Below are 14263 nucleotides of genomic sequence, written 5' to 3' on the forward strand. Positions count from 1 at the left end.
GGGAAGAGGGAGGAAAGGGTTTCCTTCTACAGGTTTGCCTGCCTCCATTAAATACACTCAAACCTGCCGGGGCACTAACCCTGCTAAAAGCTTACTTCGGAGCCTGCCGGCCTGCTGCTGAACTTTGGGTGCTTGCCGCTGACCGGACCCCCAGCCAGCTAGCACCCCCCCGCCCCCCCCCAAACCCCGGGATCAAAGCAGCTCCCACAAACCTGTTCTCATTAGTACTTGCACATTACCCCGTAGGGAAATCGAACAAGACTAAGATTTCAAAGTCCTTTTACTTCAATTCCTTTCCATATGAAAACAGACAAAAAACCTACACAGCCGAGTCATGACAACCAAACAAACATCGATTGTGCTGGTCAGATTCAAACGCATGCAGCTTTATTGAAGCAGTTGTGCTACCGTTTCCGTCGTTGGCAAGGGACACCGTGACAGTTATAATGAGGATTAACTAAACGGGGGTGAGCAATCAAACAGGAAGCCCCAGTGTCCCTCGCTCCCGGGCTGCACTTTCACAGGACTTGACTAGAGGGCTTTAGAAATAAATAATATACAGGACTTCTAATAGAAATAATTTATGTTTATTATAGATGCATGGAACTAAAGCACCCCCACGCCTCCACCTCTATGTTAAGTGCTGACTTTTTGTTTGGAAAGGATTGACAGTGGCTGGCACCACACTGCCGTCCCCCTGCCACACCCCTGCCCCGGCTTGGGCAGTCATGTGTGAATTATGGCCAACCCCAGGGTGGACAGGGCTGGTCCTCACCAGCCCAGAGGGTCCGGGCAAGAAGGTTAAAGCAACCGGAACATCTTCCAGAACCCAAAGGTTGGTTAGCCCAGGAAAGGTTCAGGAAAGCATTGCCAGCCCTGGATCGGCCCCAACTTTCCAACGAAAGGCCAGGGCGGACACCGGGACCCCTAGGATACCCCCTGAGGAGTTTACGGGGAAGTGGTGGCTGGGTTTGGATGAGTCTCCCAAATACCGCGTTTGCTCCTAAGAGCTCCGGGTCTCTGGCTGGGGCAGCCAAACTCATACTCCCTCCCAGCCGCCTAAATGTACGCCTCAAAACAGAAGGCTAGAAAACAGCTTCGTAGCCGGTTGTTCCCAGGAGAGGGGCCTCGCTGCCCGGCAGACTCAGGAACAGGGCAGGATCTTCTCCCACCTGGTTGGTCGCCTGTCCGAACCCTGGGGTTCCCGGGCCAACTGGGCACACCATGCACCCAGGTAAACTCAGCTTCCGTAGAGGCTGTTGTCAAAGGGGGTGATTAGGCCGAGAGCTCTCACGTTCCCGCAGGCCCCCCTGGGGTTCGAGGTCAGCCCAGGGGCTGACCCGGAGGGAGTGGGGCCATCAGGGCGGTCAGTGGGGGGCCCGGACTGTCTGCTCCCGCAATTATGCCGCATTTTGAACACGCCCAACTCCAATGCGACCCAGAGGCTTGTGCCACCAGCCCTCAGTGAAGCAGGGCTTTCACTGGGACCTTCAGCTGGGGACGGCTGTGGCTCTGGCTGCCCAGGGGGCACTCAGTGAGAAGTGGTTCTCTCAGAAGACAGGGGAAGTGATTAGATGACCTGGCCAAGTTCTTTAGCGACCCTTCAACTCAGTGGGTGGGATCTGTTGGCCTTCGAGGGTCCCAAGAACCAGTGGCAGGTTCGAGTCCTCCGGGTGGGCGTGTCTCCTGGAGTAGACAGACTCGGGTCCCTGTCTCTGGGTGGGCCGGCCCGGCCGCCCTTCCTTTTGAGGGTAGTTTCCAGGGGACATCAAATTTGGGATTTGCTGAGGCCCGTCCATCCACGGCCACTCTTGGGCCTGTTCCGAGCCTGTCATCGCTGAAATCACATCTCCGTGTACACGGGTGAGGCCTGATGGTTGTACAGACAAGCGCTGAGAGGCTCCAGTTTCGTCTCGGGAGGCAGCTGGAGGGGCCGCTGGCACTCTCTCTGGCAGAAACACAGACTTCCCCTGGCACCACTGCCCGGGCTGAAAGCGTTCCTGGCAGAGGGTGGCTTTAGAGCCAGTGGTGCGGTAGCATGGCCTGATGAACCGGTGGTTTCTTGCTCTGCTCCCAATCATGCCCTGAGACCAGAGTGTGCCTCTGCATCCATATGCAGTGACCTCAGCGGTGAGCCACAGGAAGATGGCACAGTGTGGGTGTCATTGTCTCGAGACTGGAAAGGCTGCAGGGTGTGCTCTTGTCAGTAGTGATCACAGGACCGCCTCAAGTTGGGGTCCCTCCAAGAGCCCACTAGAGGGGCTGCAGCCATTTAAGCACCTGACACTAGCAGGCTCTGGGGGACCCTCTCCCGGGAGGCTTGCGCCTCCACTCGCAGGTTAAAATTGTCCTTGTCCTGAACCTGGGGGTCCCGCCAGAGGCAGGCTATGATGAAGATTACTGGTTCTGACCAGCCAGACCCAAGACTGAGGGAAATGGTCAGCTGACAGCAGAATCCAAGTCCTACAAACCCGGCCCAAACCCCGGCCACCACAGCTTATCACTCACCCGCCTCCAGACTGCGTTTCTCAGTGGACGCCTCAGCCAGCGGACCCTTGGGTCCCCAGGCCCATTAGCATTAGGAGGATTGCCCCGTGGAGTCTCTAGGAAAGACCTTCCTCCCTGGGGTCCCTGTGTCCCTCTTCAATGGCTCAGGCCCCAACTCTGCACCAGTCTCAGGGAAGCCAGTATGTGGCCAGAGTCTGCGGTCGTGGATTCTGCTCTCCATACTATTTCCCCTTACAGAGGCCCGAGGGGAAGTGCTTGGGGGGGAATAGAAGGGGAAGGGGGAGAGAAAGAGGGAGAGAGGGAGAGAGGGAGAGAGGGAAAGAGGGAGAGAGAGAGGAAGAGAGAGAGGGAGAGAGAGAGGGAGAAAGACAGAAAGAGAACAGCAACCCAGAGGCCAGAGGAAAACGGAACTTTACAAGCTGCTCGGAGATTTTCCCTCTCCTGATTCCTTCCGCAGGCCTCAGGTGGGATGCAAGGTCAGGGCAGACAGCTGCCACCCAACGTGCCTCAGAACCCAGTACAGCCCAGACACTCCTTGTGGCAGCTACTAAGAGTTCCTGAGGAGGAGGAAGAAGAGGAGATGGAGGATGATCCCTCATGCCTTTACAGAGAAAACAGTTACTGTAGGAATCTGAAGCAATGCTGTTTTTTATTCCTAAAAACCCAGCAAATTCAGAACATGGAACAGCTGTTTTATTTGGGGGTCATCCACCCCATAAACACTTTGCCAATCAGAACTTGTAATGCATCTCTGCAGTGCTGCTGCTGTGGGTCTTGGGGAAGACTGCTGAACCTTCAGAGGGCTTTTTCCTTGGGACAGAAATTCCAGGACCTGTCTGGGGGTGCCTGGAGGGGCGGGGTGGGGGGGCTCCATGTCAACAGGAGCCCTTCCCGCTGCCTTCTTTCTTGACCTTAAATTGACCCGAACTGGTGGTTATCAACAACCCATCTTCAAAATGGCTTTCGTCATGGGTGACCCGCCCGGCCTGTGTATCACAAGGGTCAGTTTCTCCATCAAGCTTCTTCCAACCGTGCTAAGCTGACAATTGCGAACTGCAGTGGAGACAATTCCCCAACTACCACTGGCCAGACTGATAGTAGAGGATGGGTTTACTACCTGGAATTCTCCAACGCCAACCACACTCTTCAACCTCTTTCCTCCTGGGCACTTTCCCTTTCCTGACACATTCCATCAACTAGTTGTCAATCCTTGCTCAGAGAGAGCTTTTACACACTGTTTTCTTTAAACAACTACATTCTGCCTATCGCCAACCAAAATCAACACTCTCCCTCAATTCACTCAGATCTAGTATCTCCATTCCCACCACCTACCCCTCCCAGGTCAAACCTTTTTGGGAAGCCTCTATAGTCCAGCAAGGAACAGCTGCTGGTGGGAAAGGGAGCTCCTAATCAGGTGGTCCTCTGGGCCCCATCGGGTGGCAGGAGCTCTGGGGTTTTTTTTGCTGTTCCCAGCAGAGTGTCTCCAATGTGACTCAACCCATGTTGGGGGCTATGGCACATGTGTCTTTGGTAGGAAACACTTTCATTTGCACTGCATATTAGGAAGTTCTGAGGATTCCGTTCCCGTTTTGTGTCTGAGCTCTGTGTTTTCTGCAGGGAGCAATCCCAACTAGTGAAAAATAAGAACGAGAAACAAAAACCATGATTTCTGCTGTCAAAGAACATTGGGAGGCATTCGTCAGCTAGATGATGCCACTGTTTCTCCACTCCTGAGGTAAATGAAGAACGGAGGGTTCTTCAGTTGTAAAGTAGATTCCCTTGCCTGGCAGTTGACAGCAGGGCAGCCCCGAGCTGGCTTCCTGGGTCAATAGGAATAAGTCCGAGCCAGATGGACCGCAGGGGGTCCAGTCCCAACCAATCCTGAAGCTTGGGTCATGAGGTGGGCCTGGGAAATGCTGTTGGGCTCTTAGAACGAAGCAACCATCCGTGGGTTTTTTTGGCAATTAAGAACTCCAAGACCCTGTCGTTAGGGGAGACGTTGTAAAGCCTGCTCTCGGGTTCGACGGTTCCAGGTGACCCTTTCCCCAGCAGGGCTGCGGGGAGACCGGCAGGTGTGAACGTTACCAGGAGCACTCCCCTGGGGGCACCATGAGACGTTGAGGGGAATGGCTCGGGTCCCCCGGACGCGGTGAGTGGGATAACCTTCTCAGGGCATCTGGCTTGAAGTCAGGTCAGTCGGACCCCACACAGACCCCCACCGTGAGGTAGAACAAGACGGTGGTCCAGCGGTCCGTTGATCCTTCTTCCAGAAAAGCGCTCCCCGGAGGGCATCGCTTCCAAACGCAGTCTCTGGCGATGGTCCGGCCGGGGCTCTCCGCGGGCTCCTGAGCAATCGCTCCCTGGGACTTCCCAAGAGATTCAAACCTGAATTCGACTCTCCGATGGCTTTCCCTGGCCACCTTCGGCTTTAAACTCCCATCTCGGGACGAGTCCTTCCCCGTCTCTTGGCTATCTAATGCTGATGGTCTTGAGCACAGTGGGGCAAAGGTAGCCACCAAGGAGCAGGAAAAACTCAACGGTCTCTGACTATGCAGTAACATGCTGGGCCCGGCCTCAGCTGGGGATGCAGACCAGGGCTAGGTGGGGTTGCTCTGTGCACAGATCTGTAATCCGCCAGGCTTTGTGCCGGGAAAAGAGCCTTGGAAAAAAGCTCGTTCCACTCAAGAGTCTTTCACAGGAGTAAATTTCTCTCTGGATGCTAAAGAGCAAGATGCTCTTGGACCTCCTTTAATTTATTCATTAAAAAATGAAACAAACGGCACACAGGTGTCAGCAAAGTGAGTTAGGCTTGCTCTGTCCATGGCAAACAACAACTGAAGAACAGCCAGGAGTTCCAGCTTAGCACAGCTGTGTTGGCTTAATCTTGGGCCTACTCACTTTACTGAACAGGGAACAGCTGGTTCACACAAGGATGGGATGCCACCACGCGACGAAGCCACACCAGAGGCCCTGTGGGACTCTGAGGTGGAAGAGCCTTTTTGGGGGCACAGTGAGCCGGCAGACAAGCTTGTCTGAGTCCATCTGCAAAGCCGGGAGCCATCCTGGGAGCCGGAGGGACACTGAGCAGGCCACCCCCACCGATCCACCAGTGATATCCAGCCTCAGGAGAAGCTCGGCCAACAGTGAAATAGCCTCCTGATGGGGGCAATCTCCCATTTTCGATCTCGGCTGGGGAAAACCTCCCGGTTTGCTAAGGGATCACCATCAGAAGGATAGTGAAGAACTACAAGTGAGAAAAGAAAATAGATTTATGAAAGTGTCCCTGACCTATCAAGTTTTGGGAGAAATGTCTCCTGAGTTCTCAAACTCCAGTCAGTCACATCTGTGACCAGGCTGTGAGGGGCCGGCTGGGCAAAGAGTCTGCAACGAGGGCTTCTGGGGCATCAGTCTGACCGAGCAGATTCTTCCGGCAGGCGGGGGACAAGCGGTTCCTTCTCCGGAAGCCTGAACTCCGTTCGGTTCCGACTGACGCCTGCGTTAAAAACATGAATCGGCGAGCGGCAGGATCGAGAGAGTCTTCCTGAAGGAAACCCAGGTCGTGGCAGGAGAAGGGAACCGAGCGGGGTTCTTGATTTTGGCCTCTTACGGGAGAAATGGAGGCCCAGTAAATTGGCAGCACCAAAATTCAGGAACTGCAAGGCACCTTTGGATTGGCACAAAAGGCAGCTGGAGTCTTGAAAGTCACAGAGCTTTTCACCCCGAGCAGCTGGTGAACTTGATTTTCACGCTTCTGCAGAGGCTTCCAGGGAACCCTGGAGGGCATTCAGATGCTCCCTCAGGGAAAGGCAGCGGCTGAAGGGTCCGTCACAAAGGAGAAACCCAGTTGGGATGGAGTCGGGGCAGTAGCCGGAACGAGGGAGGGGCATGGCTGGCTGACGACACAGTGTGGCCTCACGGTGGGTTTGGGCCATGGCTCTCGGTGAGGGGAAGGAGGGGAAACGGATGGGGAGCCCCCACTTCGGCTGGAGGGGAAAGTCCTCTTTTGGAGATGAAAAACAGATCTCTGTAGAGCAGTTCTAAAAAAATAGCTTTCCAAATACTGAAAATAGACTTTACCAGATAAAAAACACAAAGTAACAGTATACCGTCATCTCTAAGGCCTCGGGTTCAGTAATGAAAGCGCTTGGGGGGTTTTCTGCTAGAAGAGGACGGCGAGGAGGCTGGTGAGCTCTTAGCGGGTATCGGGCGGGTGGTGCGGGGAAAGGCGTGGGAGAGAGGCTGGACCCTGGAGACCTCTGGGAGGAGAGGTTGCGGGGGTAAGAGGGGCTGCAGAGGCTCCCCCAACCCCCCAGGCACATCGGGGGCTTTGACAGCATGCCCACGCCGCAAGCAAGGCAGACAGAGCGGTGGGCATGGCTGGCAGCCCGGGCCCGAGCCAAACAAATAAAAGCTTTTTTTTTTTTTGCCGGTTCCTTTAGGAAAACGAGAAACAAATCAGAACTGGGGGTTGGAGCTCTCTTCTGTACCCACTCGGGGGCACCCCCGAAACTTGCAGCGGGTAAGAAAAACCCACCGGGTATTGGGGAGACAGAAGGATAAAGTCCTACGAGTTAAGACGTGATTGACACTGAACAATCCAGTACTGAAAAGAGAACATTGTGCTTTTGAAAACAGGTCTCATACAAAGACTTTTAGAACCAATGTGTGCAGCATGCATAAAGCCACCTCACCTACGGAGTAACTTTCACACGCTAAACAGCAGATCCAGAGGCGGGGGTGGGAACCACCGACCGTTCCCGTTTCCGGTCTGGGACGGCGTCCCGCTGCCCTGCCTTCAGCAAAAAGCCCTGTGGCTTGTCGGCCACCTTCAGCCTCTAGAGAGCCAATGACTCAATTCTACGTAGTTGTTTCCGTTTGGTTTTTAAAATAATACTTTGAGAGATTACAGAATCACCCCTACCCATCCACACACAGGCACCCACTTCCACGCAAGCACTCACTCACACACACACACACACACACTCACATACGTTTGCACACGCGTGCGCCCATAGAGTACCAGATCAGGCTTCAGCAGCTATAGAGAGATTGCATCGTATTTCGGCAGTGACTGGCTGATCCGACTTCACCCGGGCAGCATTCAAGGTTAGATGAATAAAATGGCAGCAAAACTGGTCAGCAGCTTCTCTTTGTCTGGAATTCCTCCAGGTATCTCCAGCGTACGAACGCATGAGCTCAAGAACGTGCACCCCAACAGACAGACACACCAACGAGAACAGAATGAAGGGCCACGGCACTGGGGGGCTGGGGGTTGGGGGGTTTGCATTGATTTCCCGACAGTCCGCCGAGCGGGGGCTTCCCGGATGAGGCGGGCCGCAACTCCGGGGCCGGCTCCCAGCAGAGCGGCCTGTCAGCAACACCTGTGGTTCATTTCCAAGTCCAGCTTCCCGCCGCCTCTGCGGGCTCAGGCGCTGTTGACCTCCGCGGTGGTCTGGCCCGGGCAGATACGAGAGTCCAGGGTCTCCTTGCCTTTCTCCAGGTCGTGGAAGTAGGGGTGAGACAGGGCACTGTAGGCAGAGATTCTTTTGGCTGGGTTGAAAGCCAAGCACTTCTGCAGCGGGAAACACAAACAGAGGGTCTGAGGACACCTGGGGTTGGCTCACCCCACGGTGACTGGGGGTGAGGCAGGGGGAAGGGAGAGGAGAGAGGGGGAAGACCCTTCCCACGGTGGTGGAAAAATCCCTCAGGGCAGCAGGGGAAGAAGAGGTGCAGCCCTAGGGGATACTACATGGGACGGGGAGTCTTGAGACCTGGGTTCGAAGCCTGAGTCCACCACTTGCCTGCTGTGTGACCTTGGACAACTCACCTCGGTTTCCTCATCTGTACAAGGGGGATTCGACTGACACCTGTTCTCCCTCCCTCTTCGAGAGGGAGCGCCACGTGGGAAACTGTTCTTCTGACTATTCTGTTAATAACAGTAATAAGAGCAATGGTATTTTTCTATCTATCCCAGCAGTTGGCACGTAGGAGGTACTTAACAAACACCACTCACTGGAGGGTTGGAGGAGAAGCCTGGGATGGGACCACAGCTTGCCTTTTTTCCCCTCTGTGAATTTCCAAGATTTTCCACAATTTTCAGCATGCCCAGAGCTCAACCAATCATATTTATTGAGTGCTTACTGGGTGGAGAGCACTGTACTAAGCAGTTGGGAGAGTACAATACAAGACCTGGGTTCGAAGCCTGAGTCCACCACTTGCCTGCTGTGTGACCTTGGACAACTCACCTCGGTTTCCTCATCTGTACAAGGGGGATTCGACTGATACCTGTTCTCCCTCCCTCTTCGAGAGGGAGCGCCACGTGGGACACTGTTCTTCTGACTATTCTATTAATAACAGTAATAAGAACAACGGTATTTTTCTATCTATCCCAGCAGTTGGCACGTAGGAGGTACTTAACAAATACCACTCCCTGGAGGGTTGGAGGAGAAGCCTGGGATGGGACCAGAGCTTGCCTTCTTTCCCTTTGTGAATTTCCAAGATTTTCCAGGATTTTCAGCATGCCCAGAGCTCAACCAATCATATTTATTGAGTGCTTACTGGGTGGAGAGCACTGTACTAAGCAGTTGGGAGAGTACAATACAAGAGTTGGTAGACATATTTCCTGCCCACAATGAGCTAACAGTCTAAGGAAATTTAGACTAGATTTAAAATCTTCATCTACTAAATGGACAGTCTGGCTCAGAAATCCAGTTCTGCCCCACCCCTCCGAACACTCACTCAGCAGCAGCCCTGTGTGTGTTTTGGAGGGCAATGACTTACCAGAAGTAAATCCTTGCCCAGCTCGTCTATGTCCGTGACAAACTTCTCGATGGGCTGAGGGGGCTTGGCATGGAAAGCCTGCCTGGGCAGGGCGACGTCGCTTGGCCAATCTTCATCCCCCGGGAGGCCAATCACCCTGCAAACGGGGGGTGAGGCCGTGAGGAGAGAGAGAGTGTATCGGCAGGGAAGAAAATCAGTCAAAAATCCCTCCCCTCCCCTCCTTCAATCAATTAACCGGATGTCCTGGGCAGAGGTGGACAGTGGCCTGACCTCCTCAAGGGCCAGGGGGTCACACGTGTGGCTCACTGGGACTGAGTGTTGACCAATGGCCAGATATAAACCTGTGCCGACCTCCCCACCCCCAGAGCTGCCTTTGAAGTCAGTGGGAAAGCAGAACTTGCGCTGAAATTGCCCACCCAAGCTGGAATCTTCTAGCTCCATCTTGGAAAGCGAGCCTGCAAAAGGAGAAGTCGGCATCCTGGAGGTTGGAGCTGGAGGAGCCGGAAGGGCAGGCAGCTCGGGCTCTTCCTCTCTCTGAACTTTGGGCAAGAGCCCGAGCGGGGCTGTAGCTTGCAATCCCAGAGGATTTACAAGAGCGAGCAGACTCCCCCAGTGTCTGGCTTGACATGACCCCCTCAGACCTGCTGTATTCTGCTTTCCCAAATATCAACCCCTGATTTGACTGGGCCCGGCAGCCCACTCTCTGCCCCCTGCTGCTCTGTGGGCTGTTGCCCTCTACCCTGGACGGTCGCAGCTCCAAATCCTCAGCCCAGGGGCAGACTGGATCAGTGACCTGAGGATGTGTCCACATGGCTGAGCTTCCAGCACCCCTTGGGATCCCACACATGCCAGAGGCCTGGCCTACTGCAGGCTGATGAACCAGGTGAGGGCAAGCGGCCTGGTCGCCTGGGCCTCACGTCTCAAGAGGCCCACCTGGACCCTGGAGGCCCCGCTGGACAGCCTGATTGGAATGCCTCCTGCCACAGTCCTACGACCCCAGACGAAGAAGGGCCCTGTGGCCTGGATCTTCTGTTGACAACGGTGGGTTGGGGGTGGGGGTGGAGGGCGCCCTCCCACTCTCCCTCGGGACAATCCACCAGAACCCCCTTGGGAGGGCTAGAGGAGAGGGGTGGTGGGGGGCACAGGAGGAGGTGGAAGTTGGTCTTCCCTTCTGGCCCCAGGGCCCAATTTTGGATCCCTGTTCTCTTCAACCACACCCACCATTTTGGGGGCAGGGGTAGAGGATCCAACCGCCCGAACCCCTCTGACCCCTGTCCCCCCCATTCCAAGGACACACACACACACACACACACACACACACACACACACACACACACACACACACACACACACACACACACACACACACACACCCTCCCTCCCTCCCTCCCTCAGCTTAAAACTCGGGGACACAAAAACATCCTTAGGCCAGCAGATGCACCCCTTTCCCTCCCCACCTCCTGCGACCCGCCCAAGTCATCAGATGGACAGGCAGACAGACAGAGCAGCAGTGCAGGGGAGTGAGAGAGAACACCAAGAGGAAAGCAAGGGAGAGGGTGAGAAGGTATCACCCCATCTATCCATCCAGGGTGATGAATAGAATTTTCTCAGGGTACCAGCTGTGATCCAGCCCTGACTGAACGAGTAGCCCGAGGATTCAGAATTTGGCTGGAAGTGGCACAACAGTCCCAGAGAGTGCCAGTTAGATATTGTCTAGGCTTTTCCCAGCCCACGCACTCTCCCACATCCCAAGACCCGCTTTCAGAAATGTCTTCACCTTCTTGAGAAGAGCCTGAAGTTAACCTTCATTCCCCATGGGCCTGAGCTGGAAAAAACAGTCAGAGCCGGGGTCGGCAAGGGTTGGGGTGGGGTGGCGTCTATGCTCCTCGGTCTGACCTGGGGCTTATACAGCCCCCATCTTGGGCATCAGTCAAGTGCAATCCCTGCAGGTGCAGCACGTGTCCGGGGCTGTGCCACATGGCAGCTCGCACCAAAGATGACACCGGGCGTGCCCAGTTGTAAATGTGTAACTCAGGCCCGTCCTCGTGATCCTTTCCCTCCAGGCCCAATTCCAAGCCAATCCGATCCTGGGAATTGCAGTCCAGCAGGGGCTCGGACTGCAAGAGTCCGGCACCTGCCCTGACCCAGGCAGGCGCCACACGTTTGGCGCCGCCAGGTGCCATCGCCGTTGGGAGTTGGATTTTCTTCCATTTAATGAAGTGGCGTCTTTCTCACGGCCGCTTCCGGGACTGGGTGCTCTCCTGTCTGAGGGCCCGGGTCTACAAAGGGAAGGTCGGCGCTCACAAACCTTTCCTGAATCGGTGCTCACGGATTGGGGTGAGCGGCCAACGGCCCAGCCCCCAGAAGCCACGGGGAGGGGCCCACTTCACTGGCCTAGGCTCAGAGATGGCCAAGTTCTCTCAGAAGGGGCAGTCCGGACAGCCAGACACGGGACCCTGGACTTGGAGCTCTCAAACAGCCACTTGGGCGGCCTTGCCGGACGCCGGCTTTCCCTACGGGGGTCCGGCACAGCCTTCTTCATGCCTCTGAATCCCTCGCTTCCCAGGGGAGAGGGGACCCCGAGCAGGTCCAGCAGTGGCGGCGGCGGATTTCTCCCCAGAACACTTGGCTCTCCCTTGACGTGAGGGGGTGGGTCATGTGACCGGAGAAGTTCTCGCCATCTGGGACACATCGGTGGAGCGGAGCACACAGCCCGGCTATCACCACGGCTCTCTCCCGACCCCGGGTGGTGCCGTGTCCTGACGGGTGAGGGGTGGGAAGAGCGCCACGCACAGCACGAGGTGGAGACCCCATACACCACATCTGGGGCAGGGCAGGGCAGACCGACTGCCCACCCACGGACAGCTGGGCCTCAGCGGAGATCATCATCATCAATCGTATTTACTGAGCGCTTACTGTGTGCAGAGCACTGTACTAAGCGCTTGGGAAGTACAAGTCGGCAACTTGTAGATGCCCCTAGGGGGCAGCATTGCCCCTTCTATGGGACTTGAGAAGGAAAGAAGGCAGAGCTTGGGGCTTCTTCACACGTTCTTGAAGAATGAAGTCAAGGTTGGTTCACGGAGCAGTTCTCTCAACGACTGCGGCCACCCACTGGTCCAGCACCCTGACCGGCCTTGGCCACAATGGGACATGGCTCTCACGAAAACGGTGCCGTTTTGGGCCGTCCTTTCTTGGTCGGTGCTGACGCTGATGAGGCTCCGTGGCCTCGGAAGAAGGCAAGTCACTCTGACCTCTGGCACCCTTCTGGCCGTGGGCCAAAGAGCAGCATTAGCACCTAGAAGACGCCCGTTCGGGGCCAAAGCCAGACTCAGATCCTCAACAGTTGGAGTAAGTACAGACACTCTCTCTGGCCTCTGTCAGTGCCCAGTCTGGGGCACATTCTGGGCACCTAATACTATATTTCTCCTTTTAATAATGATGGTATCTGTTAAGCGCTTACTCCATGCCAAGCACTGTTCTAAGTGCTGGGGTAGATACGGTCACGGTCTTAATCCCCATTTTACAGATGAGGTAACTGAGAAGTTAAGTGATTTGCCCAAAGTCACCCAGCTGACAAGTGGTGAAACTGGGAATAGAACCCATGACCTCTGACCCCCAAGCCCAAGCTCTTTCCACTAAGCCACGCTGCTTCTCCAATTTTCGGGTCTGTCCCTTCCTCTCCGTGGCTGGACTCTCCCAAATGCTTAGGACAGTGTTCTGCACACAACAGAGGTTCACTCACCCAATACCACCCATCATTAGATTGATTAGACCCCGAGTCCGACCGGACCGGCGAATATGGGACGGATGGGGATTGGTCCCCTTAATCCTGGCCCATGCTTTCTCCATGTTGCTTTGCCTGGAGCACGCCTCTCGGAGGTGGCCTCGTCTGAGAACGTTGGCACAGAATCACTCTGGACGCCAAGAAGAGCCGTGCGAAAAAGCTGAGGTGAGACGAGGTTCCATAGGTGGGAGTTGAGAAACAGCCTGCAAGGAAGGGCAGGTAGACTGACGGGCCTGTCTTGCTTCCTCTCCTGGCTGGCCTGCTCTCCCTCTACACCACATCCTCTGCTCAGAATCAGAGTGCTCCAGTCCCGGATTAGGGGCGAGGCTCCTGGTTCTGGGTTCGGGTTCCGGGGCTCCCTGATGGGCCTGATCCATTGAGATCCGGGGATGGGCCCGGAACAGAGTTCCTATATTGGGAAGTCCCAGTTCCCTTCTCCGGATGGATCCAGTTCATGCTAAACATTTTCCTCTGTCTAGCAGTTGATTCTTTTTTTCAGGTAGGTATTAACAACCCGCCAGGAAAAGATGCAAACGCTGATGGCTACGGTTACGTTAATTCCATTAATCTGTGTTCGGCCAAGTCCTCTCCTCTACCTGATGGCAATTTTGATAAGTTGGCGGACAGCTCTTCTGCCTGTAGCCTGTCCCCTGTCTGTAAGAGTGCCCACAATTGGGCAAGTCTGCCTGTCTGTATGTCTGTGTCCTCCTGCATGCGTGCTTACGTGTCTGTCTGCGGACCAGCCCACGTGTCCGCATGTTTACGTGCCTGTGTCTGTCTGTGGATCTGCCCACTGTCTGTCTCTCTGCGTGCATGCCTGTGTGTCTTCCTGGTTGCGTGCCTCTATGTCTGTCTGAAGGTCTTCCCGGGTGTGTATTTGTGTGTAAAGTCCACTTGCGTGCAGGCCTGTGCGTCTGTTCGTGGGTCTCCGTGCACGTCTGCCAACCTCTCCTTGACAGGTGATGGAGAGATCTTTATCAAAGCCATGGGAGTTATTGTAGAGAAAAAACCCCAAGTGGCTTAGGTTCATAAATGATCTTCTGGGAGGCTTCTACTTCTGGCTATCCCATCATTCTACGTTCCTTAAGACTCCTGTGCTTCTGCCTTCCTGGAAGGTCTACTGCCCCTGTCATCTGGGCATAACTTTTAGGTTCTATTTACCCTGCTCCATTCTAGATAATTGGCACCTGA

At 55.1% G+C, this 14263-nt stretch overlaps 1 protein-coding gene across 1 annotated transcript in view; it reads right to left on the reverse strand.

Moving 5' to 3' along the window:
* Nucleotides 1-7373: 7373 nt before the first annotated feature.
* CDK6 (cyclin dependent kinase 6) overlaps nt 7374-14263 on the reverse strand; it is a 193460-nt gene continuing 186570 nt past the window's right edge. The window contains exons 6-7 of the mRNA XM_038742474.1: nt 9289-9424; nt 7374-8080 (exon numbers count right to left, since the gene is read on the reverse strand). Of these exons, the coding sequence (XP_038598402.1) occupies nt 7934-8080; nt 9289-9424 (283 nt within the window). The 3' untranslated portion in view covers nt 7374-7933. The remainder of the gene's footprint in view (nt 8081-9288; nt 9425-14263) is intronic.

The sequence above is a fragment of the Tachyglossus aculeatus genome, chromosome 2 (assembly GCF_015852505.1).
Source record: "Tachyglossus aculeatus isolate mTacAcu1 chromosome 2, mTacAcu1.pri, whole genome shotgun sequence".
Lineage (NCBI taxonomy): Eukaryota > Metazoa > Chordata > Mammalia > Monotremata > Tachyglossidae > Tachyglossus > Tachyglossus aculeatus.